This window comes from Vulpes vulpes, chromosome 9 (genome assembly GCF_048418805.1).
Source record: "Vulpes vulpes isolate BD-2025 chromosome 9, VulVul3, whole genome shotgun sequence".
NCBI lineage: Eukaryota > Metazoa > Chordata > Mammalia > Carnivora > Canidae > Vulpes > Vulpes vulpes.
Window position 1 is genome coordinate 92,137,697 of NC_132788.1, and position 25,620 is coordinate 92,163,316.

General features: G+C 58.1%; 1 protein-coding gene across 6 annotated transcripts in view; it reads left to right on the forward strand.

The window, feature by feature from the left end:
* CACNA2D2 (calcium voltage-gated channel auxiliary subunit alpha2delta 2) overlaps positions 1 to 25,620 on the forward strand; it is a 138,902-nt gene that overhangs the window by 111,106 nt on the left and 2,176 nt on the right. For 2 of the 6 annotated variants that reach the window (XM_072720950.1, XM_072720952.1), the window contains exons 5-37: positions 3,354 to 3,398; positions 6,602 to 6,743; positions 9,802 to 9,933; positions 10,096 to 10,153; positions 11,026 to 11,076; positions 11,201 to 11,300; positions 11,408 to 11,566; positions 11,802 to 11,909; positions 12,007 to 12,085; positions 12,624 to 12,673; positions 12,846 to 12,935; positions 13,112 to 13,183; positions 13,387 to 13,461; positions 14,793 to 14,867; positions 14,944 to 15,015; positions 15,102 to 15,173; positions 15,281 to 15,342; positions 16,223 to 16,299; positions 20,190 to 20,250; positions 22,337 to 22,434; positions 22,638 to 22,728; positions 22,848 to 22,910; positions 23,058 to 23,161; positions 23,426 to 23,524; positions 23,617 to 23,705; positions 23,907 to 23,957; positions 24,185 to 24,256; positions 24,360 to 24,512; positions 24,667 to 24,719; positions 24,834 to 24,889; positions 25,051 to 25,177; positions 25,307 to 25,416; positions 25,515 to 25,597. In XM_072720950.1, coding sequence (XP_072577051.1) covers positions 3,354 to 3,398; positions 6,602 to 6,743; positions 9,802 to 9,933; positions 10,096 to 10,153; positions 11,026 to 11,076; positions 11,201 to 11,300; positions 11,408 to 11,566; positions 11,802 to 11,909; positions 12,007 to 12,085; positions 12,624 to 12,673; positions 12,846 to 12,935; positions 13,112 to 13,183; positions 13,387 to 13,461; positions 14,793 to 14,867; positions 14,944 to 15,015; positions 15,102 to 15,173; positions 15,281 to 15,342; positions 16,223 to 16,299; positions 20,190 to 20,250; positions 22,337 to 22,434; positions 22,638 to 22,728; positions 22,848 to 22,910; positions 23,058 to 23,161; positions 23,426 to 23,524; positions 23,617 to 23,705; positions 23,907 to 23,957; positions 24,185 to 24,256; positions 24,360 to 24,512; positions 24,667 to 24,719; positions 24,834 to 24,889; positions 25,051 to 25,177; positions 25,307 to 25,416; positions 25,515 to 25,597 — 2,829 coding nt within the window. Of the gene's footprint in view, positions 1 to 3,353; positions 3,399 to 6,601; positions 6,744 to 9,801; positions 9,934 to 10,095; positions 10,154 to 11,025; positions 11,077 to 11,200; positions 11,301 to 11,407; positions 11,567 to 11,801; positions 11,910 to 12,006; positions 12,086 to 12,623; positions 12,674 to 12,845; positions 12,936 to 13,111; positions 13,184 to 13,386; positions 13,462 to 14,792; positions 14,868 to 14,943; positions 15,016 to 15,101; positions 15,174 to 15,280; positions 15,343 to 16,222; positions 16,300 to 17,452; positions 17,474 to 20,189; positions 20,251 to 22,336; positions 22,435 to 22,637; positions 22,729 to 22,847; positions 22,911 to 23,057; positions 23,162 to 23,425; positions 23,525 to 23,616; positions 23,706 to 23,906; positions 23,958 to 24,184; positions 24,257 to 24,359; positions 24,513 to 24,666; positions 24,720 to 24,833; positions 24,890 to 25,050; positions 25,178 to 25,306; positions 25,417 to 25,514; positions 25,598 to 25,620 lie in introns of all 6 variants that reach the window. The other 4 variants (XM_072720951.1, XM_072720953.1, XM_072720948.1 and 1 more) reach the window with 3 other exon arrangements.

Genomic DNA, 25,620 nt, shown 5'->3' on the forward strand with positions numbered 1-25,620 from the left:
GAAGACTATGAAGGCTGGACCAGGCCAGAGGAGCCGGCTGGACAGGACAGGTGGCCTCCCCTGCCCGAGGTCTGCCCCAGCTATCAGGCCTGCCGCCTGCCTCTCTGCCAAGCCGGCGACAGACGGCTCTCTCAGAAAACGGTCCTTTTGGCTGAGCTGAGCTGGCCATGAGCCAGGGCAGGAAGGCCAAGTATCCTCACTGTACCCCACAGTACCAGACATAGACACCAACTGCGATTCTCCATGCTTAGCCTGTGCTCACCCCCTCTCCATTTCCCACCTGCCAGCACCCCTTGTGCTCTCTCTTGGGCTCAGCTCCAGCTAAGGACAGTGTATATGTCATCTATACAGAGGCCCTGCAGGCCCCCTAGCTCCACCCTTCATGTGTCATTTGTGTACAGAAATCTACAAGGGGGAGAAATGTGAGTTCAGAAGGGGTAATTCCTCCCACCCCTGCCAAGTTTGAGCAAAATGGCCCCTAAAATACCATTAACAAGAGGGTGTTGGGTATGGACCCCAGACATTAAGGATGCCCATTTCTCCTCAACCAGAGGGTTTCCTCCAAATTCCAGCCCCTCCCAGGGCTGTGGAGCAAACATAAGAGCCTCCCATGGGTAGGGCTGGCCCAAACGCCTGGAGGAGCCCAGTTCCCTTTTTTATGCCCTCAGAGGAGGCATCGTCATCCCCATTTTACAAGTGGGAAATCAAGACCCTGAAGCAAAGCTTCACTGAGGCTACAGGATTTAACAGGCACACTTGTCTCATCATTGAAATGGGGGTGACCTCCGGGAGTAGTCACGGGGCCCCTGGGGACTTTGGAGGCTTCAGGCTCAGTCTTTACACACCATGCAAAATCCCAGAGTACACATGTTTGGGTCAGGATTTGAGGCCAGCACCCTTAGCCAATGCCCCTATGTGTAATCGATAAGTACCACCTCCTCATGGTCTAACCAAGGCAGGACAGTAATGGTGGACACTGGGACACTGTGCAGGCTGAGGCAGACACAGAGGCCTTTCCAGGGCCCCTCCCACCCCAACCCTGCTGGCCTCACTCTGCCACACCCCCAGCTCCACACTATATCGAGCATAAAGACCACAGCTGGGTTTACAATGCATTTTTACACATGTGACCTTGCCTGCCACCACCCAATGCTCATCCTCTCTCTACCAAGGAAAGGGGCATGGCCTGACCCTGTCAAGGTAGAAGTAGGGAGGGGACAAGGGCCACATACCGATTCCTGAGCCTCACTCATTATCTACAGGGGACTGGAATCCTCCTGTATGACACATTCCCCCTGTGTCACTGATGCCACCAGCATCTGATCCTCCACCGAGACCATGAAAAGGCAGGACAAAAAGACAAAGGGAGCCATAGGAGCAGCTGGAGGGGTGACCCAGGGGTGGCCTGAGTGCAGGCAAAACCCAGCCCAGCCTATGAGAGGAATGCATGTCTCCTGGCACCCCCCTCTGGAGTTACCGACCCCCACCCATGCCCTTTCCTGTCCTTGCAGGAGGTTTGCCTAAAAAGTTGGTGAGTGAAGCCCTGTGTTCTAATCTGTAGTCCTCCCACCGCGCCCGCCTGTTTTCATTACGGAGGGAAAGAGCATCAGAGCCGTGTTTATAACCCCCTTTTAGATAACAAATCACATTTTCTTTTTGCCAGCGAGTGTGTTGAATTGATATTTTTTCCCCTCGGTTTAATGGGTTTGTGTGTTCAGGAATGATCTTCATCAACCGAAACTCCTTATTGTGTTTGATGTAATGTCAGCTTTCATTATGTGCTTAGGTTGGAGCCAGGCGCAAGGGAAGGCCGAGCACCCTGGAGCCCGGGCCCCAGCCCCGGCCCCCACCCTGGGCCCACCCAGGCTCCGTCTTCTTGGACTGTTGGGTGGGTGGTGTAGCAAAGGGTGGAGATGCCAAGGGAAGGCGGGTTGGAGCCTGGGTGCAAAGGCTTTCTTACCCATGCCGTGTCCGCATCTGTATGATGGGGGTCGCAGGGCTCTTGGGAGAGCTCTTTACACAGTACGTGCAAAGCGCTGGCCGCAGCAGATGCCTCTGGTGACTGAAGTGGTCAGGTCGCCTCTGGCCTTCTATCCATCAAGCTGCTGTGGTCTGGCCCAAGTGTGCTGCCAGGCATGTAGTCAGTGTTGCAGAATGCTTGGACTGCGTTTACGGGTCCAGCCAGTGGCCTGTACCACGCCCCCCTCCAGACCTCTGGTGGGAGACAACTCACAACTGTCCTCACAACAAGCACCCCCATACTGACCGCCTCAAACTATGACCTCAGACCCAACGCCTGGGCAGTCACCAAGGCCAGGCCCCTCCCTGAAGCCTGAGGAGCCTGAGCTGAGAGGGAACAGTGCAGCCCTGAGGTCACACAGCAGAGGGGTGGCCAAGGTGACTTCTGCCCACCAAACAGGAAGTGCTGGCTCTCTGCTTGCTGTTTTATAGCCAGACCATTGGGAGCACACTTGGTCAACACCCCCATTTCCAGACCACAAAGAAACAGGCTGCCAGGGCCACGCACCGGATTTTTGCTGTAGGAAACAGCGCTGAGGAGCACTAGAGCAGGGTGACTCAGACCTCGGCCTTATCCTGTGTCCTGACCTTAGAGCCCATAGGGGCAGGAGTGGGGTAGCCCCTCCTGAGCCAGTGGCACTGGATGGCACCAGATTCACCTTCTGGCAGCCTCTGTCAGCAACGCTCAGTTCTGATTAAAGATCATTAAACATGAAATTAGCCCGTTTGTGTTACGGGTCCCCGGGGTGGCGGGTGATTATGACGTGCAGATGGCCAAGAACCCAGGCTTTGGGCCGGCGGGCGAGGCCGGGCCAGGCGAGGCTCACACCGGCAGGCGCGGCAGGCCTGGGAGGCAGGCATGGGGGCCGGGCTTTGTTTTCTCCCACTCCTGTTGTGTAAACCCCCTTGCATTTCACAACAAATCACAGATAATTAATAAGTACATGCCTGTAATGAGCAGGCTTTTTAATAGAAGAAATTGGAAGATGCGGTGTCGAGTCATTATTTCACTCTGGCCCAGACTCGGCTCTATTTTCCCATCTTCCTCACTCCCCCGGGTCCGCCTCAGCCAGAGTCTCTGCAGAGAGGCTGGCTCTGACCCCACCTGTCAGCTGGACTGCAGGGTGGAACCCCTGGTCCTGGAGACTGTGAGGGCCTCTGAGGGAGTCTGTCTGGGGGGGTCGGGGACGGGGGGATGCCTGGCCTGATTCAGCCAGCCCTCCCCAAGGCTGCTCTGGACCCCCGAGGGGACTATGGCTGGCCTCGAGGCAGGGGGCCCTGGCTGCACCTCACCTTCTGAGGAACTATGAGGGTCAAGGCCTCTCTCTCACCAGGAGGAAGATATCCTGTACTATGACGCCAAGGCTGATGCTGAGCTGGTGAGTGCCCCACCTCTATTGGGGGAGGGAGGGCTGCCAGAGCCCCACACTCTCCCTGGGCTAGTAGCCTCAGCTGTAAAATGTGAGGTCTCAGCACTTTCCCACGTTCTGAGGTCACCCTGCAAAATAACAGGGGTACCGGCCTCAGGCAGGTAGTAGTGAGGCACTTGGATCTCCTCCTGTGGGTCAGTCCAGGTTACCAACATGGAGGAGGCTGAGCACTATGGGAGCAGGGAAGAGAGGGAGCAGTTGAGAGGGCTTCCTGGAGGTGGGCAGGCAGGGCTGGGATGGGGCCATTTGTTTCAGCTCATGCAGGTTCCTTCCCTGTGGTGAGGGAAGCAGCAGCTTCAGTGTACTGCATACCCCCCAGCTGGCCCTACCATAGGGGGCTCCCCTGAGCTCAGTCAGGCTTGCTCCAGCTGCAGAGGCAGCCCAGCCCTGTGCCTGTTCCTCCGACGAAGGCCAGGGCCCGGGCTCTGCTGGGGTCACTGCCCTGGAAGTGATGGCACCAGGGCTTTACTGGACAACCCAGACCCACACTGCTCCTCTGCCTCTGTGCCACTGACTGGCTAATGTCTGCTTGGGCGCCCCATCACCAGAGGCCTCATAGAAAAGCCAGATTGCCATTTGGTAGCAGGGGACCTCCAGAGGAGGCCAGAGTGTCTGAGAGTGCAGGACACACAGAGTAGGCAGTGTTTGCTGAAACTGTCAAGGCCCAAGTCCATCTGCCTGCCTTTGAGGCAAAAGTAGTTGAACCTGACTGTCTCCTCTGCAAACAGAAGTGTCATAACAGCTCATTCTCTGGGGTCCCACCTGCTGTCACTGGGGCAGGAGACCCCAAATCCAGTGTTCCTCTCCCAGGCATATTTGCCAGGGGCATTTCCTGGGACGAGCAGGAGGTAGACAATGACACCAGGAGGTGGGTGGGCAGGAGGGGATCCCTGCAGAGGGTCTGTGGTGCCAGGGTGGCCAGGGTGAGCCTTCAAGAGGGCAGACGGGCAGGGGGCCTGAGAGGGAGGGGTGGGTGGGCTAAAGCAGGTGTGCTTCCCCCTTGGCTGAGCCTCCGTGGCTCCCAGAGAAGTTGCTAAAATTAAAGCTGGAATCTGAAATTCAAATGAAGAGCGAACCTTTAATTAGACCCTGAATCTAATTCCTTACCCCCCTCAGCAGCAGGCTGTAATTTTAGCAATCAGTGCATTAAATATAAACCAGGAGACTGTGGTTGCCCACCATACAAAACCCCCCGGGTGTGGGGGTGGCACAGAGGGGCTCCTTGGCCATTCTGGTGCCCCGTCCCCTGCCAAAATCCCTTCAACTCACTGAGCTCCCTATGTCTAGGTCCCTCCCCCACCCCCCCTAAATCCCTGATTCTCTGTCTGCAGCCCTGAGGCAGGATAGGGACAGCCCCAGGAGGGAGAGTCACCCTGGCTGGGGCTGGGCTCAGGTCAGGCCAAAAGCCCAGCCCTCTATAAATATCGACATGCACACATTTGCCGACTCCCTTGCTTGTTGTGTTGTTTTGTTTTTTTAATCTTTGCCAGAGGTACAGTTAGAGATCTTTCTAGACCATTTACTTTTAAATTACCAGCCAGAAGGTGGGGGTGGGGGAAAGAGAAGGAAGGAAAAAGTTCGCCAGCTGATAGCTTATCAGAACGGAATCCAAATGTCACATTAGTTGGGAAAGTTGGGAGATTAAATTTTCCAGCGCCCTTCATCTGCCGCTGACATTTCGGGGGCTTTCTTCTCCCGCACTTCCCCCTCCTGCAAGCAGAACGTGAGTGGCTCACGCCTCAGAGGCCTCAGAGGCAGCAGGCTCGGCAGCTGCCTGCCCCAGCTTTACCCAGCATCCAGGAGCTTCTGAGGGTCCTCCTAGGGTGTGCTGAGGTGGCCAGAAGGGGGCACACGTGGCAAGGGGTGAGGGGTGGACAGCAGCTGGCTTGGATTTTGCTGTACAGAATCCACCCTTGAAGAGACTCCAAGGGTATTTGCCACAGCCCCATTCAGGCAGGAGGAGGGATCCAGAGCACTCCTGGGGTGGGGAGAGCACATCTGGCTGGGTAGGGAGGCATGATCACCCTTACCCTGGACAAAATACAGCAGGAGACAGGAACACAACGTGTCCCAGGACCCAGCAAGCAGTGGGGTCTGCAGAGCCACAGGGGGTGGAAATGAGCTGAGCCTAGTGTTGACAGTGGTCACAGGGGTTGAGAGGCAGTGAGGGGGCCTGTGGATGGTCCAGCTATTTACATCCCTTCCTCCCAGGGCATAAGCCCCCCGCCCCTGCTCTGCCTTGGGCTCCATCCCTCCCTTCCTCCTTGTCTGGCTCTTCCTTGTCTTCCTCTTCACTCTCTACCACCATCTTCCCTTCCCCCTTGCACACCTGCACCCGGGCCTGCCCACCCCACCCCCCCACCAGCACCGCTCGGCTGCAGCATCAACGCTGTAGCCGCAGACCCATTCCTGCCAGCCTGTAGTGGTGGGCGGGGGGTGCACGGCGCATGCCTAGCCTGCTCGGCCGAAAGATGCTGTAATTGGCACCTGTCAGACGGCTGCAGCTCATTTTAGAAAGTCAACAGGGGCCTTTGCCGTCCTGCTGCTATCAGGCACTGAGGACCCTCCCTCTGGAAGTAACCGGGTCTCAATGCTAGCCCCCACCCCAACCCAGCTCTCCCCCCAAACTCAGCCCCTACAGCCACCTGCTGCAGGGGTGATGACCCTCCCCCAGATGGGGCAAGGACGCACTCCCTGTTGCCAAAGGAACTGCATGCAGGGATGGGTGCGGCCCAAGGCTCCTGGGAAGGGCTGCCTTGGCCTCCCTGTGATCGCACAAGCCCGTCCTTGTAAACAGAGGTCAGCCACCTGCTCCTTCTCACTGGGATTTGTCCTCTTCACTGATAATTGGTTTTCAAGAATGTGGGGAAGGGTCAATTTGGTTTTGGTTTTGAAATTTGGATTTAACAAATGTAGGGATGGTGTGGGAGGGGAGGGGCAGATGGGAGTCACAAGCCTCCTGGGTGAGAGATCCATACTCCCTATCCATCTGTCCCTGTGTCTCTCCATCTCTCCCCATCTCTGGCTGCTATAGTCTCTGATTCTGAGACTGGACTCTGGCCCTGTCCTGCCTGCAGGCTGTCTGACCCCGTTCCACCATTTTCCAGCCCTGATACTACTGTGGGGGTGGGGGGCGATATCCCTTTCTGCAGGACGACCCTGAGAGTGAGGATGTGGAGAGGGGGTCCAAGGTCAGCACCCTAAGGCTGGACTTCGTTGAGGACTCAAACTTCAAGAACAAAGTCAACTATTCGTACACGGCCGTGCAGATCCCCACGGACATCTACAAAGGCTGTGAGTGTGCAGAGCGATCAGAAACATCCCTCCCCACCCACCACGTCCTGGGCACTGCCACGTCCCGGGTGCTCAGCCAGTGCCATCTGCCTTCAGCCCCCTATACCCAAGGTCACACGTGCCCACCCACACGCAGGCATCAAGTCATCCTCAGGCACAGCCTCACACTAACTCGCAGCAAGCTATGAAATCCTCGGACTCTCACCCCTGTGCGTGCACAATCTCCTGCCCCTGCGTTTGCATGTGCCCACACAAGTGTGCACACACAACTTGCTCCCCCACAAGCCTGGACCAAATCCCCATGTGCCCCCAAAGCAACTCCTCCCCACCACCCCCCATTCCCTGGCCCCACATAGCAATGGTGGAGGAGCTGCCGCATCAGAGGAACACTGGGTCTGGGGGAAAGGGTGCAACTCCTCAGTCAACAGCTGCCAACTCTAGAACACCTCCTTCCTTCGCCAGGGTCAGAGCAACTTTGCACGATGGGGAACCACGTCACTATAGCTGAAAGGATTTGAGTCAGACATATGAAGGAACTTCCTGAAGATCTTAGGAGGTGTAGGGGGACGAGGCCGAGAGTCACGCACTACAGAGAGAGCTCTGGCAGCAGGCTTTAGGGCCCTGGAGTCTGCTGGTTTGGGTAGAATTCTGTGAGCACCTACAAGGTGATCCAAGGGGGATCACTGGGTGGAGGAGCTTGGTACACAGGTCCCAGAGCTTCTGGAAGGTCTCCAGAATGCAGGCAATCCTCCAGGGTCCTCAGGGAGGCCCCCAACGCCCTGGGGGTCAGCCAGGCCTTCTAGGCAGCCTCAGGTGGGGGTAAGGAGAGATGCTCCCCCCACCCCTGCAGTCCCTCCCACTGGCCGCCCGCAGGCCACCTGCCCGAGCCAGTCGAGGAGCACTATCACGGGCAGGCACACTAATTAAAACAGGAGCCATACCGCCCTCCCCAGTCACCCCTCGCTACCCACACAAATTACATTTTATATGTTTTTTATTTACTGTGTCACTTTTAATTAAATCTGTAATCGCCTGCCTGAGGGGGCATGGTCCCCGTTTCCCAACTCAGCGTGATCTGAGAGTTTGTGCACGTGGGTACGGGTGTGTGTACGTAGGGCTGAGTAGCAAGCCCTTTCCAGGCGGGGAGGCTGGAGTGTTTGCACAAGTGTGTCTTAGAGTGAAGGCGTGTGTGTACATCTTGTTGTGGATACCTGCAGGGGCAGCCCAGAGGCAGGGGTCTACCCTTGGCTCTTAACCTGAATCAGAAATGCCCCTCTGCCAGCAGCTAGAGGGGCTTCCAGGGCAGTTGGCTCTAGGCCTCTCCTTGGGAAGATGAGGAAACCGAGGCCCACTAAGGGTTGGGACTTACCAGGCCAACTCTCCCAGGACAGGCAGTACTATACGAAACATTTGAGAACCCAGCTTTATTTTTTCGTTAAAGTGAAAAATAGAAATTGTTCGACTCACTAAGTTTCTAAATTAAGAACAGGACCATAACATACTGTTCAATAGGCACAGCCAATGCTAGAAATGTGTTTTGTTTTCACATTATGGTCAGTTAAGGGAAGCTACAAGGACAGAGCGAAGGGAGTGGGAGCAGAGAGAGAGAACAGGCCACAGACAAGATGCAGCAGAGGCCCCACGCTGGAGGGCGAGAGCAGAGGGCCTGTGCCCAGCAATGTGTCAGCGCCCCCGGACTCTGAGAGCCTTGAGCATTTGTATCTTTCAGTCACAGCTTTTCATCTGCTTTATAGGTTTCAGTGTTCCGAGGCTCTGCTCTGAAGAGAAGGGCTGTGCGTTTTGGAAGGCATTCTCTGATTCTCACTTGGGGTGGATCTTTGACAGGGATCTCGGGGCGATGGTGTCAGGGCTCCGCCTGGGAAGAAAGGAAGTGGAGGAAAAAATATAGGCCCTTAGGGGAGGGGTTTAGGTACAGAGGTCTGACAGTGGTAGGTGTCTAGCCCCTGGTGGGTTTCTTCAAGTGTCCTATGTGCAGAGACATGTATACTGCATGCGAGACGCACATGCAGAGACAGGTATACCACATGCACACACACATTCATTTAGGGCTGTCCTGAGTTGGAGGATGGGGGTGCTGCCCAAGCCATCCTGTGTTTTTGCCCTAGTTGAGGGATCTACAGGACTGAGCCCATTCATCTGAGAGAAGCCTCGCTCTGTGAGTGTATATAGGGGCGGGTCTGGCCAGGGGATCACACATGTGTCACCAGAGGTCAGGGGAAAGGGAGGGTAGGGGTAACTAGTCACAGGGGTGTGTGAGAGCAAGACCCAGTGCTGTCCTCCTGTGGGTACAGAGTGCTGTGCAGGTGTGAGCATGCGTGCCCATGCCCACAGCAGCGTTCGGGCTGCTGGGCAGGTAGGTTTGAGGACCAGGGACTCACACACCTGGCTGGAAACACAGAGGCTCAGTGCAGATATACCTGTTAGGGAGTAGAGTCTGTGTGCATGCATGTATATGTCTGTGCAAGTGCACGTGCCTGTGTTGGAGCAGGATCATGACACAGCCCCTGCCCCTCCAAGAGCCTCCTCCCCCGCCCCTGCCTGCTTCTGGCCCCAGTTGATTAATCATGGAGCTGAGTGGCTTCCAGCTTATCAGGTACCTTAATAGCTGAATAATTCCAGCCCCATCAGCGGGCCCTTAATTGCTTTCTTGTGGCTGCAGCCCGGAGTGCATGCTGAGTGGGTGAGCTCCCAAGGGACCAGCTGCAAGCTCCAGGCAGCATGCTGGATGGGCATCCCAACTTACAACCCCTGCTACGTGGGCAGCCCCTCTCCAGGGGCCACAGGCCACAGCTGCCTGCCTGATCATATGGGGCCTGGCTGAAGGGTAGGCTAAGCTGGCTTGGGAGGGGTGAGGACCTGGAAGTCTTCCTGGAGGAGCTGGCACAGCCCTCAGCTGAGCCCTGAGGAATGAGAGCCCAGCTAAGCAGAGAGCAGGTGAGACTCTCTAAGTGGGGGATATGTGCATGGGTGTCCTGGTGAGGTTCAGCAGGGGGACAGCCCAGGCGCTCTTCACCCCAGACCCCTGTCTCCCCCACAGCTACTGTCATCCTTAACGAACTCAACTGGACAGAAGCCCTGGAGAATGTGTTCATCGAGAATCGCCGGCAGGACCCCACACTGCTGTGGCAGGTCTTCGGAAGTGCCACGGGAGTCACTCGCTACTACCCAGGTAGGTGTCAGCCCATCTCTCCTGTCCACCCACCCCCCACTTGTCCTGGGGTATATGGGGTGGTTGGTCACCCTGTGGGCTGTGGGGTAGCCACTCTGGCAAGGGCGGCCTACCCTGGCCAGGCCCTTCCCTGCCAGACCCCCTGACCTTCTCCTCCCACAGCCACCCCATGGCGAGCCCCCAAGAAAATCGACCTGTACGATGTCCGAAGGAGACCCTGGTGAGTGAGCAAGGAGGAGCCGGGCAGGAACACCCCTCCATTCCCCCACCTCTGCTGCCTGCTCCCCTCCCTTCCCGATATCCAGGACTCGGAGCAGGGCGCAGCCAGCTCTATCCAATTTTCATTTCACACATCGTTGCCACTGGAAAATGGATCCCATCACCCAGGCAGGCCTCCCAGCTGCCTCTGCCCCCCATCCACTGCCTGGCATTCTACCCCTTCGGGACTGAGGGATTGGGCCAGTGGGGGTTTCCAAGGGTGGCCAGCCCCCACGCCATCCATCTGAGCCCTGGACACCCCACCCTCTGCTCTGCCTCTCCTGCAGCATCCCATGACCTCCTCTCTCCTGTTCAGTCCCACACACAGCAAGGACTCAGACCTCAGGGCCTTGTCCTGGGACAGGGGACATGACAAGCCACTAAGACCAGGGAACATACCTCCTGCCCCCTCTCTGGATCACCCATTCATCCCTCCTTGGGCTCATTCATGTGCTGGGAGATTAGGTCACTCATGTAATGGGCAAAGACTGGTTTTTGGTTTGTTTAAGATTTGTATTTATTTGAGAGAGAGAGCATGAGCCAGGGGAAGGCAGAGGGAAAGGGACAAGCAGACTTCCCACTGAGAGGGGACACCCTGATGTGAGGCTCAATCTCAGGACCCCGAGATCATGACCCAAGCCATAGTCAGACTCTTAACCCACTGAGCCACCCAGGCGCCCCAGAACTGTAGTGATATCTTCAATGCCTAGAACGCTGTCTGATCCATGCAGTAGACGCTCAATAGAAACACGTTGAATCAATATGTGGGTAAAGGAAGACAAGGCCCACAGGGTCCCAGTGAGGCTGACCCTAATTGAGGCTTCTCCTGGGCAGGTATATCCAGGGGGCCTCATCACCCAAGGACATGGTCATCATCGTGGACGTGTGAGTGTGCACTGCCTACAGGGGTGTGGGGAGGAACGGGGTGAGAGTCTGCCACCTGGGAACCTCATAAGGGAACAGCAGGAGAACTCCTGAGGCCTACCTGGCGCCTCCATGACCTTCCCAGGAGTGGCAGTGTGAGCGGCCTGACCCTGAAGCTGATGAAGACGTCCGTCTGTGAGATGCTGGACACGCTCTCAGATGATGACTATGTGAACGTGGCCTCGGTGAGTGCCAAGGTGGCAGGCGGGTGAGGAATGGACCACCCCACCCCATCCCATGCTGAATGCCCTGGCCAGCCTGAGGCCGCTCACCACCCTCACTGTCCCCACAGTTCAATGAAAAGGCACAGCCTGTGTCATGCTTCACACATCTGGTGCAGGCCAATGTGCGTAACAAGAAGGTGTTCAAGGAAGCCGTGCAGGGCATGGTGGCCAAGGGCACCACAGGCTACAAGGCCGGCTTTGAGTATGCCTTCGACCAGCTGCAGAACGTGAGCCCCGTGGGTGGATGAGCGGGTGGCTGGGGACAGGCAAAGGCCTGGCCTTGGTGACACCAGGGAAATCAAGATGAATGGCCTTGTTAGCGCCCAACAGGCAGCTCGGGCAGATTACACCATCTGCTGTGGGGGAGAGGGCCTGAGGACCAGGCCTTCCAGGGGAGGGAAATCCACCCCGGGACCAGGGAGGGGCCAAGAGCCACCTGACCCAAGCCCTGCTTCTGACCAGTCCAACATCACTCGTGCCAACTGCAATAAGATGATCATGATGTTCACGGATGGTGGTGAGGACCGCGTGCAGGATGTCTTTGAGAAGTACAATTGGCCTAACCGGACGGTGAGGCTCAGCCCAGGTGGGGGCCGCCCTGACCTGTACCCGGTAGGGGGAGAGCTGTCCTCTAGTGGCCACAGCAGTAACCTCCAGCCCCAAACAGGTGCGCGTGTTCACTTTTTCCGTGGGGCAGCACAACTACGACGTCACACCCCTGCAGTGGATGGCCTGTGCCAACAAAGGTATCCCATCCAGCATCACTGCCTGGTGGCTTGCCTGCCATGCCCTGCTGTCCATCGGGTTGGTTGTCTACCTGTCCACCCGTATGTCCAGCTTTCCAGTTGCCTGCTTATCCACTGTGCACCTGCCTGTGCATGGGACTGTCCGTCTCTATTTGGCCATGTGGTTTGTCCATCTGACTGCGTATCTTTCTGACCATCTGTCTGTCCGTTGTCCATCCATCTCCCAGTTTATTGCTCCTATGTCTGCTTGCTGGTCAGTCTCCCAATCCATGCATGTGGGCCTGGCCCCTGGATGGACTCAGCCTCAGTCCCTTGCCTTTACCCTGCCTCTGCTTCCTTGCACCCCTACACTCATGGCCCCTTTCCTGGCATTGGCCCCATTGATGGGGCAGTGGAAGGGGGCACTGAAGGGATAGGAGTCTGGGGGTAGTGACACCAGAAAGAGAAGGGGCCTGGACACACCCCAGGGTACAGGATCCCCTGTTCCACGGGTTCGAAGTACCACCCAGGCCCACCTCTGCCTCACCTTCCCTCACAGGTTACTATTTTGAGATCCCTTCCATTGGAGCCATCCGCATTAACACACAGGTGAGACCTGAGGGGGCCCCCTCCTCCTAGCCCCTGGCTTCCTGAGCACAGTGTGAGCTCTGGGCTGCTGTGGTGTGAGAGCGCCCCCTGGTGGCATGCTGATATAGAGGGAGGCAGAACAGGGAAGGTGCAGTGGGAAGTGGACTTGTGACCCCTGTCACCTTCTCCCCAGGAATATCTGGACGTACTGGGCAGGCCCATGGTGCTAGCTGGCAAGGAGGCCAAGCAGGTGCAATGGACCAACGTGTATGAGGATGCTCTGGTAAGGCCTCGGGCCCCCACAGATGGGCCCACAAGGCCAAGTTCCTTAAGGGCCCCTTTGTGGGAGTAAACCAAACAGAGAAGAATAAAACGAGCCTGTGCCTGAGCCCATCCTCTGACCACTCAGGGTGGAGCAAGCTGGCCACAGGAGACTAACCTACCATCCTCTCCCTTCAGGGGCTGGGGTTGGTGGTGACAGGGACCCTCCCTGTTTTCAACCTGACACAGGATGGCCCTGGGGAGAAAAAGGTAAGGTTCCCCCTCCCCCCTGGGAAGGGCCAGGCATCCCTGAGGGGGTTGGGCAGGCTCCTAGCAGGCCTGAGATGGAGAAGGGACAGGCAAACCTTCAGACCGGACAGGGATAACTATGACTTGAGAGCGGCATGAGGTTTGGACCCTGGGGCTCCTCCGGGTAACTGAGCCCATGGCACGCCCCATGCCTCTGCTCCCAGAACCAGCTGATCCTGGGTGTGATGGGCATCGATGTGGCTCTGAATGACATCAAGAGGCTGACCCCAAACTACACGGTAAGTATCCATCTGCCCATCTAGCCAGCTCTGCCTCCCCCTGGACACAAGCCAGGCTCAGCAGAAGGAGTCAGATGGGGATGATAGCACCTCCAGGGAAAACTGTGAATTCAGGCAGTCAGGAAAGGCTCCTGGAGGAGGTGACCTTGGGCCTAGAGCTGGGGTCAGCAAACTTTCTGCTAAGGGCCAGACCATGAATATTTTAGGCTCTGCCAGCGTAAATACTCATACTCGGTTCTGCTATTGTGCTGAGAATGGCCACAGACAAAACAAATAGATGGACATGGCTGTGTTCCAATACAATTTTGCTTGTGGATCCTGAAATATAAATTTCATGTAATTCTCACATTCATGATCTTCCTCAACCATGTAAAACCATAACAAAACAGGGGCGCCAGGTTAAGCGTCCAACTCTTGGTGTCAGCTCTGAGTCCCACATAGGCCACTTGGCAGGGAGTCAGCAGAAGCATGTCTCCCTCCGTCCCTCCCCCCCACCAGTGCACACACATGCACGTGCATGCTCTCTCTCTCTCTCCCAAATAAATCTTTAAAAAAAGAAAAATGTAAAAAACATTCTTAGCCATACGGTGCCCATGAGCCATAATTTGCCAACCCCTGGATAGTCAAATAGACAGGAGGTATACCTTAGAATTACAGTAAACTCTTTGAGCAAAGGACTGAAGATGAAAACCAAAGTCATAAGGCAGGGTAGGGGCAAGGTCAGCGTGGCTGGCCCAGGGCCTGTAGTGAAGGCAGGCCTTCAGCTTCAGTCTTGGTTGTGAAAGGGGTGGGGAGTGGGACGTGTGCGACAGCTCACCCAGGCCCAAGCCACATGAAGGCCCCCTGTCGTTGGCCTCCACGTGCAGTGAGAAAACAGCCTACAGAGCAAAGGGTGAGTCCAGGGTCCCATTCACTCCTCCGTCACTTCTATCTGGAAGAAGTACCCAAGGATTCCATGGGTACCCCCCTCCCTATGTGCCCTACTGAGCCTGGGAGCAGGAGGAGGCAGTAGTGGGGAAGGCACAAGGAGGGACCCCTGGAGGCAGAACATCCAGCTGCCTGACACCTCCAAGAGAATCAGGAGTTGTGGGGGCAGAAGGCCAAATGGAATCAGGGTCCCATGGAGCCCACCTGCCCCAGCAAGGGCCACCAGCCTGCCAGGCTGGACTTGAGAAACAGGTTCAAGGCCACATGGTATGTGGGGGCCCCTGGCCCGGGGAAGGCAAATGGTACCTGTCAGTGGTGTGGAAAGCAGGCTAAGGAAGAGCTCGAGAGTCTGGGGAATCCCTGCCCAGCCCTCCTAGCTCTGAGCCCCCAATCTGTGCCCCCAGCTTGGAGCCAACGGGTACGTGTTTGCCATTGACCTGAATGGCTACGTGTTGCTGCACCCCAACCTCAAGCCCCAGGTGAGCCAGGGAACAGCCAGGAGGAGGGTCAACCCTACAAAATGGGGACCCTGACTTCCTGCCCTGCCTCCCACAGACCACCAACTTCCGAGAGCCTGTGACTCTGGACTTCCTGGACGCCGAGCTGGAGGATGAGAACAAGGAGGAGGTGAGGGAAAGGAGGGGAGGATGGATAGGAGCACCCAGAGCAGCCGGGAGCAGGGGCTGCACCCCTCACGTCTCTGGTGCTTCCAGATCCGTCGGAGCATGATTGATGGCAACAAGGGCCACAAGCAGATCAGAACACTGGTCAAGTCCCTGGACGAGGTGAGAAGGTGGTGGTAGAGGGGGACAGAATCAGTGTGCGCATTCTCCCACTCTCCATCCCACCCCTGCCTACTGGCCCAAGTACCTGACCCAGCCTCTTCTCTCAGAGGTACGTAGACGAGGTGGTGCGGAACTACACCTGGGTGCCTATAAGGAGCACCAACTACAGGTGAGTGGGGCAGGGCTGGGCCGGCAGGGAGAGGCGGGGGCAGCCCCAGAGTCCAGGGTCTGTGGGTGCCCAGCAGCTACAGCCACGATCCTCGTGGAGCACCAGCAGCTAGGGCTGCTCACTACTCACCCCAGGACTCTCGGTCCCCCAAGAGCCTCTTGCTTGCCCTTCGGGAACAAGGGCCATCTCCCGGAGCACAGGACAGAGACAAGACAGTGCATCTGATGTCTCCCTGTGCCACACTAGCCCCTCATGTCACCCCTGCCTGGACTGTACCCCTGGTTGTCTACACCCAGGATGTCCCTCAGCACATCCCCAGGCCTGCTCTCAACAGGCACCACAGCCCTGAGAGGAGTACCCTGTGGTCAGCCCTAGGCAGTACACACTGTCTTCTTGTGCCCCCAGAACTGATCTCACTCACACCCCAATCCCAGTGTGTGATTGCTTCTCACCGTGTAAGCCCCAGGCCTGCTTTTCACTGGCTTCACATGGCCTAAGTCCCTGGGGACCAAGGACCCAATCCTATGGCTGTGTACCCAGCAGCCTAGCTCACTGACAGTACTCTGGGCCTTGTGAGTTTGCCGCTGGCCTGGCTAAGGAGGCTGCCTGGGTACCTGATGTGTGTTGGGGGGTGCTGCTGGAGGTGGGGAGTGGGGTGGGGACTTCCTCTGGGGCTGGGCATTCTGAGGCCTCCATGAGAGTCTGGGGAATGACTCTCCCACAGCTAACAGGGAAAGGTGGCCCTGGTGGTCAGGAAAGGGGACATCACAGCCCAGGCCACTCTACCCAGCTCCCAGGCCATGGAGTGGGGGGATGGATGCCAGTGTGGCCCACCTCTCCCCAGCAGTGACAGATGCTTCTCCCCTCCCCTCCTCCTTAGCCTCGGGCTTGTGCTCCCGCCCTACAGCACCTTCTACCTCCAAGCCAACCTCAGCGACCAGATCCTGCAGGTCAAGTGTAAGTGGCCCGCCCCCTGCCTGCGCCCTGCACCCTTGCCTCTGCCCCGCACCCTGGCCGGCCCCAGGCAGCATAGCCAGCCACTGGCGGCAAAGGCAGCCCCTCCTGCCCAGTCTGCCCAACCCCACCCCCACCCCAGGCACCCGCAGGCTGGGGCACCAGCCATCGGAAAGTCTGTGGAAATCTGCATGCTCGCCTTTTCTCAGATTTGGTTCCAGATCATTCTCTCATGATTTCCGTTGAGGTTTTGGTTTTAGTTTCTCCTACTGCGTGTCTTCCCTCCTTAGCCTGCCTCCCCACCGCACACCCCTGGGGGCTGCATTCTTGGAAGACACCCCCTCCTCTCATTTCTCCAACCCCCTGCGCCCTGTAGCTCTCCCCCTCTGTGGTGCCACACCCCCCAGGGTCTCTCTCCCCCCTCCTCGCCCCCTCACTCATCCTCCCTCATTTCCCTCCTTTCTCTGACCCCCTCTGCCCTTCCGTCTCTCTCCCCCATTCCCTCCCTTCTCTCTCCCCTCCTCCTCTCCCCTTCTCCCTCCCTCCCTCCTTCTCTCTCCTTTCCCTGTACCCCCACCTTCTCTTCCCCCCCTCTCTCCCTTCTGCTCCTTCCCTCTCCCCCTCCCCCAGCATCCCTAGTTTCTCTCCCTCCCTCCCTCTGCTCTCTTCCCCATCTTCATCCCCTACATCCCAACCCCCCCTGCCTCTTCTTCCTCCTCCCTTACCCCCCCTCCTCCTCTAGGACCTCTCTCCTTCCTTCCCCCCCTCGCCCACTCCTCTGCCTGTGGCTCATCCCTGCATGTCCTGCTCACCCTGGGCCTCCCCCAAGAGGCCTCCGGAGCCTGTGGCCCCGCCTGCCCACCGCCCGAAGTCACTGGGAGGGAGGCTGGGGCTCCGGCCCCACCGGGCGCCCCCCACCTGCCTGGCCGACTGGGGCTCATCTCCTTTGAGTTTTCTCGCTCTCTCTTTCTCTCTCATGTCGTTTTTTTGCAAGAAGTTTCCTTTCGGTATGATGATGAGACACAATATTTTCATTCAAACAGCCATTGAATAAAATATTGTTTGTGCCCCTCCCCTTCCCCTCCCCCTTTTCGTTTGTTTTTGTGTTTGTGTTGTTTTTGTTTTCCTCGCTTTCTCTCTTGGTGGACTGTCCCAGTGCCAATCAGCAAACTGAAGGGCAAGTATATTCAGAACCAGTGCACCCTCCTCTCCCCACCCCACCCACCCTCACACCCCTGCTTGCCCCCCTCCCTGCCCAGGACCAGCCAAACCCCTGCTCTCCAGGGCTCTCTCCCAGCATCCCCTTGGCTCCTCTAGTTCTTGCCTTTTCCCTCATCCCTAAAACCCCAATTACAGCCAGCGGCCCTTCTCCTGGCCCTGCCTGCAGGGTGGTCTCCGGGTGTTCTGAGAACTCAGGCCCCCTCCTCGTCCTTCTTGCTCCCTCTGGGCAGGTCCCTGCCCATCCCCAAAATCTCTGTCCCTCCAAGACAACTCAACAGTGGGGACAGGGCTGGATGCCTCTCCACCACCTCCCACCCAGCAGGGCAGGAGTCCTGATAGGCAAGGACTAGATGAATCCTCAGTGGGGCTTAAGAGAGGCTTACGGGAAAGGAAAGCTGCAGCCACATGAGCCTTCCTCTGGGATAGTTCTCCCTCCTGTGATCTCTGGCAGATGGTCCAGAAGTTGGCAGCTCTCCAAGGAGTTGGCTCTGGAAGGCTCTGGAAGCCCCCCACTCTGATTCTGGGCAGGACAGGTCATCAGCCAGGCCACTGGGAGAGCAAGGCAGACCCAACCATCCAGGGCACTGGCCTAGGTGCTGACGCCCCTGTCCCCTGCTGCCTCCACTACTTTCTGGCCTAGGTGCTGATGCCCCTGTCCCCTGCTGCCTCCACTACTTTAGACTTTGCTAAAGCCCGCTGGCCTAGCTCAACCATGGTACCCACTGCCACTGGGGCAGGTGCTCAGGTATAGAGAAGGCCTTCCCCTGGGGAATAAAAGCAGACTCCCAATGGTGCGCCTAGCCAGGAATGGAAGGAAATGTATCTGGACCCCAAAGGCCAGCAAAAGAGCTCAGAGGGAATCAATCTGGGAGTGAAGAAAAATTCTGGCACTTAGAGATACCCAAGCCAGAGACTCTGGAGGACGTAGGCAATGAACTCACAGACTCAGGTGGAGAATAAGAGGAGTGGAGGGGGAAGCTCATGAGGGTCTCCACCACTGGTGCACAGAGATACCACTCCCAAGGCATGCCTGGGTAGATGGGCACGGAGAACAACCAGGGGATGGCCCAGGAAGCCCAAGGGGCCCTGTCCAGCTTAGTCCAGCAAAAGGGATATAGCTGGCCCCAGTGGCCTGGGTGGGGGTGGGGGATGGGCCCTACCCCCACTGGCTTGAGTTGTCTTTTCTCCCCCTTCCACATCCCTCCCAGTGTCCCCAGAAATGCAGGGCTCTGGTTACAATGACAACTACAGCCTAGTCTCCCTACCTCCTTTTTCTTTCTCCTCCTTCCCCTCCCCCACACCCGTTCCCTGTCGGCTTGTGTCCAAACCCTGCCTCACAGTCCCAACAGAAAGCAACAGTCCAACCAGTGACTGCCCAGTCCCTCCAGGCACCCCAAATCCACTTCCCAGAATCTTGCAGTGCATTGTGGGAGTATCTGGGAACACAGAAGACCCCTCTTCTGCAAAAATAAAGCCCTAGGGTGACAGAGAGGTCAGAACCTTGGTGAAGACAGGATTGGAAGGTGGGCTGCCCAGGGTGCAACAGACCAAGGAGCAGGGGCACACCTCCAAGATGCGGATCAGCCAGGTAGCTGATCCAGCTGGGCAGGGAGACACCACAGAGAAGCCTCAGATTCACTCACAAACCCACACAGAGACACTTGTATACATGCACACTTATGCAAACACACATGCTCTCCCATGTATATATATGCTCACTCTCAAACATGTGCACAGCCTAACTGGTGGATCTCTGAAAAGCACCCCACTCTGGAGCCCCATCACTTCTCTTTTGGCTGCTCTGAACCAACAGGTCATGGAGGCTCGTTGTTCTTCCCCACCTGCCCTCATACCTCCAGCCCAAGAGGGCAGGTGTACAGGTTCAAGCAGGTGTCCCCTCCTGGCTCCCAGACCCTCCTCCCACAGCGTGGGGACATTCCCAGATACCTCAAGAGTCTCCCCTCAACCCAGGCTCCCAGCCCAGGAAGGACCGCTGGACCCCCACAATGCACTGCAGCCCAGCCCCAGCTGCCCATACCGTCTCTGGTTGGACTGTCTGTGCCCGTGAGAAATCCCTCGGTTTGGCCATGTTGATGCCTGACACAGAACAAAAGCAAGACCTACCAAAATGCAAACAGCTGCAGCAAAGAAAGAGAGATAAAAATCCGCAGCCAAAAACCAATTCCCTTCCTCAAAGTCTCTTTGGAGGCAAAGGAAGCTCAGCATGCGGTTTTTTCCATTATGGATATGATAAGAGCAAGACCGGTGCCTCCCCCAGACCATGCATATATATAGCAGTGTGTGTATATATATGTGTGTGTGTGTGTCCGTGTATATGTGCTATACAGCCGTATGGAAGCATATACAGCCACGCCACGGGACTCACTGCCGACAGAGGACCAGGCCTGGGCAACATATTGGCTATAACTGCCCTCCTCCTGCGATGCTGTAGTCTCCACAGGCCCTCCACCCTTCCCCGCCCGCCCCTTCTCTCTGCCCGCCCCTTCTCTCTGGCTCGAACTTGAACGTGGAAGTGGCGGGTTCCCTCTTTGCTGGTGTCTCCCCCTCCCTCAAGCCACCCTCTTCCCTGTCCCTCCAGCCCTGTCAGCTCTGAGCCCCCTGGCCTCCTGCCTCCCCAGCCCCCGCCGGATAACCCCCCGTTTCTGTTGCAGATTTTGAGTTCCTGCTCCCCAGCAGCTTTGAGTCTGAAGGACATGTTTTCATTGCTCCCAGGTAGCTTGCGTGTGGCCTTGCTGAGGTGTCCTCCCCAACCCCAACTGCCCTGGCCCTGCCTCCTGCACTGCTGCCCGGAGCTCTGTGTGTGTGTGTCCTGTGCAGTGTCGCCCCCATCCCTACCCCCACCCCATGCATAGCCCCGTATGTGCGGCCATGTGCATACCCGGGCCATGCAGCCGCACCAGGCAGCAGTGGCCAGCCGCCGACGGCACCAGCCCCCACTGAACCTGGGACAGGAGGGTTCCAGACTCCACTGCTCTTCCCTGCCTTCCCAGGCCACCGGGACGGACCCTTTCTGCCCTGGACAGGCTGTCCGCATCACACTCTCCACTGGGCAGCTGCTGCTCTGGTCTGTGGTGCCCTTCCCACCCCCTGCCCTGCACCCCATCCTTGTCCTGTGTCAGTCAGTGTTCGTGTGGTCCAGGGATGAGCCAGCCAGAGCCCCTGTCAGCAGTGCTGAATTCAGGTGTGGTGGCTCACGGAGGATGGGGGGGAGGTGGGGAGTACAAGGCCTTCAAAGAACTGCTCTGGCAAGTGAGGGGTCGGGGCCCCGCACCCTGGACCAGCCCTGAGGTGCACAGTCAGCATGCACACACATCCTTGGGTGCACACCTTGTGCCTGTTGGCCCACAGTGAGGAGGCCGACAGGCCCCCAGGTGGTGAAGCCCTCCACTGTGACCTGGCTTTGGATGAGGGCAGGTGGATGCAGCCGATACAGACCCATGGGCACTCTTGACTCTTGGCACCACACGGGGCTCTGGACATTCCTGACCTCCATGTGTGTGCACGTGTGTGCATGCACCCACACATTTCTCTTGACTCTGTAGGTGTGTTTGTATTTGTGAGCAATTGTGTACATTCATTATGGTCTGAATGTAAATGTGGGGTGGGCTGTGTGCCTGAATGACTGTGGAAATGAGTGAGAAAGGCCCGTGTGGCCCACATGACCCTGAGAGAGGGGACTGTTTATTTTTTTCACTTCTGTATCTTTGGCTTGGGAAAGCTCAATGAATACGTGTTGGGTGAGTGAATGAATGAAGTAATCCACAACCGTAAATGTACATATTGTTGGGGGACGGGGGTGGGGGGATGGCAGGGGAGTTGTATCTGAAGTACAACTGGATGGGTGTCACTCTGGATGTGTCTGGTGTGCCCGCTACCACAGAAGTACAGGCTGGGCACTGTATAAGACCATCGGGGCCAAAGAGCAAGTGGGTGCTGAAACCCCACCCCAGGTGGGGTGGCCCTAGCACAGCCCAGGGAAGCAGTGCATTCTAAAAACTCCCAAAGTTGCTGCCTCCAGGCCAGTGTGGGGGCCTCTGGTGGCAGAAGTGTGAACGAGGGATTGGGCAGGAGAGAGAGCTCCATCTAGCAGGGTGGAAGGACTGCTCGCCAACATTTCCTGGGGACCAGAGCCCTAAGCAGGCCACCCATGCCCCCAAAGTTCCCATGTTCTCTGGCCCCGGAGCCTGAGCCCAGCAAGGGCCTTGAAGGAAGTGAGGCATCTTGCCTGTCTGCTTCTGGGGGAAGAGCATTCTGGGCAGGGGGAACAACCAGTCTGAGACCCCACGTGTTCCCACTGGCTTCCTGACACCCTCTGTGGTATGATGGACCACACTGAGACCTGGAGAGCTTGAGTGAGCTGTCCAGAGGCGCAAAGCCAGGAAGCAGCAGGCTGAGGTCTCACACCGAGTCCCGACGGTGCCGGGACTTCACCCGCCCTGTGCCCACGGGAACACGACAGCATACAGGCGGACCAGCCAGAAGTGACACACTGCCTGGGGCCTCCCAGGTGGGCCGTGTGGGTCCAGCTACACAGGAGGCGTGGGAGGCCCTGCAGGGCTATACCCAGGGGGGAGAAACAGCCAGGCTGGAGGAAGCAGACCATCATTCTTGTGTCAGCTCTGCCCCTATTCAGACGTGGCAGCCTGCCAGGCATGTAGTGGCTACAACCTGTAAAAATACACATGCCCCTGCCTGAGGCCCAGGCTTCTCAGCCAACAGGCAGGCCTGTGGGGAAGGCTCAACACTACTGCTCTGTCCAGCCCCCAAGCCTACTCTTCTTGCCCCTCCCCACCCCCAGAGAGTATTGCAAGGACCTGAATGCCTCAGACAACAACACCGAGTTCCTGAAAAACTTCATTGAGCTCATGGAGAAAGTGACTCCAGACTCCAAGCAGTGTGAGTGCCTGGTGGGGCAGCTGGGTCTGGGTAGTGCCCAGGCCAGAAGGGGGCAGCCCAAAAGAACCCAGAGATGGGGCAGGTGTGAGGCAGACCCAAGCCCAGGCAGCGAGGAAGGCTCCTTTGGAGCCTTGGGTATGTGGGGGAGAACAGACAGGAAGCCATGAGATGACACCCCCTCCACCCCTACCCTCCTGTTTCAGGCAACAACTTTCTTCTGCACAACCTGATCTTGGACACGGGCATCACGCAGCAGCTGGTAGAGCGAGTGTGGCGGGACCAAGATCTCAACACGTAGGCACCACCCAGCCTGTGGGGGCAGGAGGTGGGGATGGGCCCGGAGGCCCTGGCCCTGCCCTGAAGAAGGCAGGCCTATGACTCACCTCCCTGCTGCACCCCCCCCCCCCCACCAGGTACAGCCTTCTGGCCGTGTTTGCTGCCACCGACGGCGGCATCACTCGCGTTTTCCCCAACAAGTAAGTGACCTACCCTGCCACCCAGCACCCTGCCCCTGCCTAGGACCCTGCCTCTGCCCTGCTGCCCACAGGCCTCTTTGCACCTGCTGAGACACGGTCCCCACACACCACCCCTTCCACCAACCTCTGTCTGTCTCGGATAACCAGAGCAGCTGAGGACTGGACGGAGAACCCGGAGCCCTTCAATGCCAGCTTCTATCGCCGTAGCCTGGACAACCACGGCTATATCTTCAAACCCCCACATCAGGATGGTGAGTGTTCTCCCAGGCGCCTAGCAGCAGGTGGGAAGTTGGGGCTTCCCTGTCTGCTCAGCCAGGGCTAGGTTCTGCTGTCTGAGACCCCTCTCAAACACGAGGCTAGCTGAGACTGGGGCAGATGAGAAGACAGAGCTAGGCTGTGCCGAACACTACACTGGGTACTGGGGGCTTGGCTTGGGCTTCTGGGTCCACAGGCCCAGCACAGGGTGATCCATGTGGCCACCAGCCTCTACTCCTAACCTCCTCAACCCCCTCCAGCCCTGTTAAGGCCACTGGAGCTGGAGAATGACACGGTGGGCATCCTTGTTAGCACAGCTGTGGAGCTAAGCCTGGGCGGACGCACACTGAGGCCAGCAGGTGAATGCCTGGGGCAGAGGTGGGGAAAGAGATGATGGGCAGGGTGCTGCCCGGGCGGGTGGGCATTGATGGCCCCTTGCTGTCCTCTCTAGTGGTAGGTGTTAAGCTGGACCTAGAGGCCTGGGCTGAGAAGTTCAAGGTGCTAGCCAGCAACCGTACCCACCAGGACCAGCCTCAGAAGGTACCTGGGTGGGGGTGGGGCCAGTAAGCCCAGCAGTACTAACTCTAGAGGTCCCCAGGAACCCCTAACACTCATTTAGAGTGGTTCCTGTGCCTCTGGGGAGGCAGTGGCTGTTGCAAATAGTGTGGGGACCCAGATATACGAAGGGTGATGGGAGGGGGGAAACTAGCAGGCACCTTACTGTCCTTGCTCTCTGCCCAGCAGTGTGGCCCTAGCAGCCACTGTGAGATGGACTGCGAGGTTAACAATGAGGTACGTGTGCCCTGAACCCTAGCTTACTCCAATCCCAGACTTTAGTCCCCACTACAATTCCTAGCCCATCCCTTGGCCTGGGGGTCCCAACGTCCCACTCTGACTTCACAGGTTTACCAGAGCTGGGGGGAGTGGTGGCCCTTCTACCCAACGACCCGACTGCCAGGGTCTGGGGAGGAAGATTTGGGCCTGAGTCTCCGTCTTCCTCCCCCTTCCCCACCTCTCAGGACCTGCTCTGTGTCCTCATTGATGATGGGGGATTCCTGGTGCTGTCAAACCAGAATCATCAGTGGGACCAGGTGAGGGTCAGGAAGAGGTTGGAAGGAGGGAGCCAGGGTTTGAGCCTTCTGGGGGTGTGGCACTACCTGCTCCGTGACTACCATTCCCTCCCGGCCTTCCCAGGTGGGCAGGTTCTTCAGTGAGGTGGACGCCAACCTGATGCTGGCACTCTACAATAACTCCTTCTACACCCGCAAAGAGTCCTACGATTATCAGGCAGCCTGCGCCCCCCAGCCCCCTGGCAACCTGGGTGCTGCACCGCGGGGCGTCTTTGTGGTGAGCCTCAGCGATGCCTGGCCAGGAGATTGCGGGAGGAGTGGGGGGGATGGGAGACCTGCCCACAGACGACGCTCCACTTCTGAGGAGAGAGCTGGGGGTGACCCGGGTCCAGGGACCGCAGTGGCAGCCCATGCCCCTCTCTTCACTGCAGCCCACCATTGCAGACTTCCTTAACCTGGCCTGGTGGACCTCGGCTGCAGCCTGGTGAGTCCCAGGGAGGAGGAGGGGAGGGAGGGGGCTCCCTGGGCAGGAGGGCACAAGAGAAGTGGTGGCGCAGGGCACTGGTCTCTGGTGAGCACTCTCACTCATACCCTGCAGGTCCTTGTTCCAGCAGCTCCTCTATGGCCTCATCTATCACAGCTGGTTCCAGGCAGGTAGGTAGGGCTCTGGAGGCCCCACCTCGAACCTCCCCTCCCCAGTCTAAGTTCAGACGACACCCCGGCCAAGAGAGGGCGGGGCTCCCGGCTGAGCGCGGCTGAGGCCGGAGAGCTGGCCAGGGTGTACGGGTGGGGCTGAGGCGCTCTGGGCCCCGCAGACTCCGCGGAGGCCGAGGGGAGCCCCGAGGCGCGCGAGAGCAGCTGCGTCATGAAACAGACTCAGTACTACTTCGGGTCGGTGAACGCCTCCTACAACGCCATCATCGACTGCGGAAACTGCTCCAGGTGCCCGCGGGGAGCCGGACCCGAGGACCCAATGGGGCCCCGCGGGGGCCTGCCGGGTGGGCGGGGCCTGCGGCGGGGAGGGGCGGGGCGGGGCGAGCCCCAACGCCCCGCTTTCCGTGCCGCCTGCAGGCTGTTCCACGCGCAGAGACTGACCAACACCAACCTTCTCTTCGTGGTGGCCGAGAAGCCGCTGTGCAGCCAGTGTGAGGCTGGCCGGCTGCTGCAGAAGGAGACACACTGTATCCTGCCCCCGCTGCTCCCCGCCGCCCGCGCCCCCTCCCGTCCCGCGCGCCCCCTCCGTGCCCTGCCGCCTCCTTGACTCCCCACCCATGCCCAGCGGACGGCCCGGAGCAGTGTGAACTGGTGCAGAGACCGCGATACCGGAGAGGCCCGCACATCTGCTTTGACTACAACGCGACGGTGAGGAAGGGGCGGCGCACTTG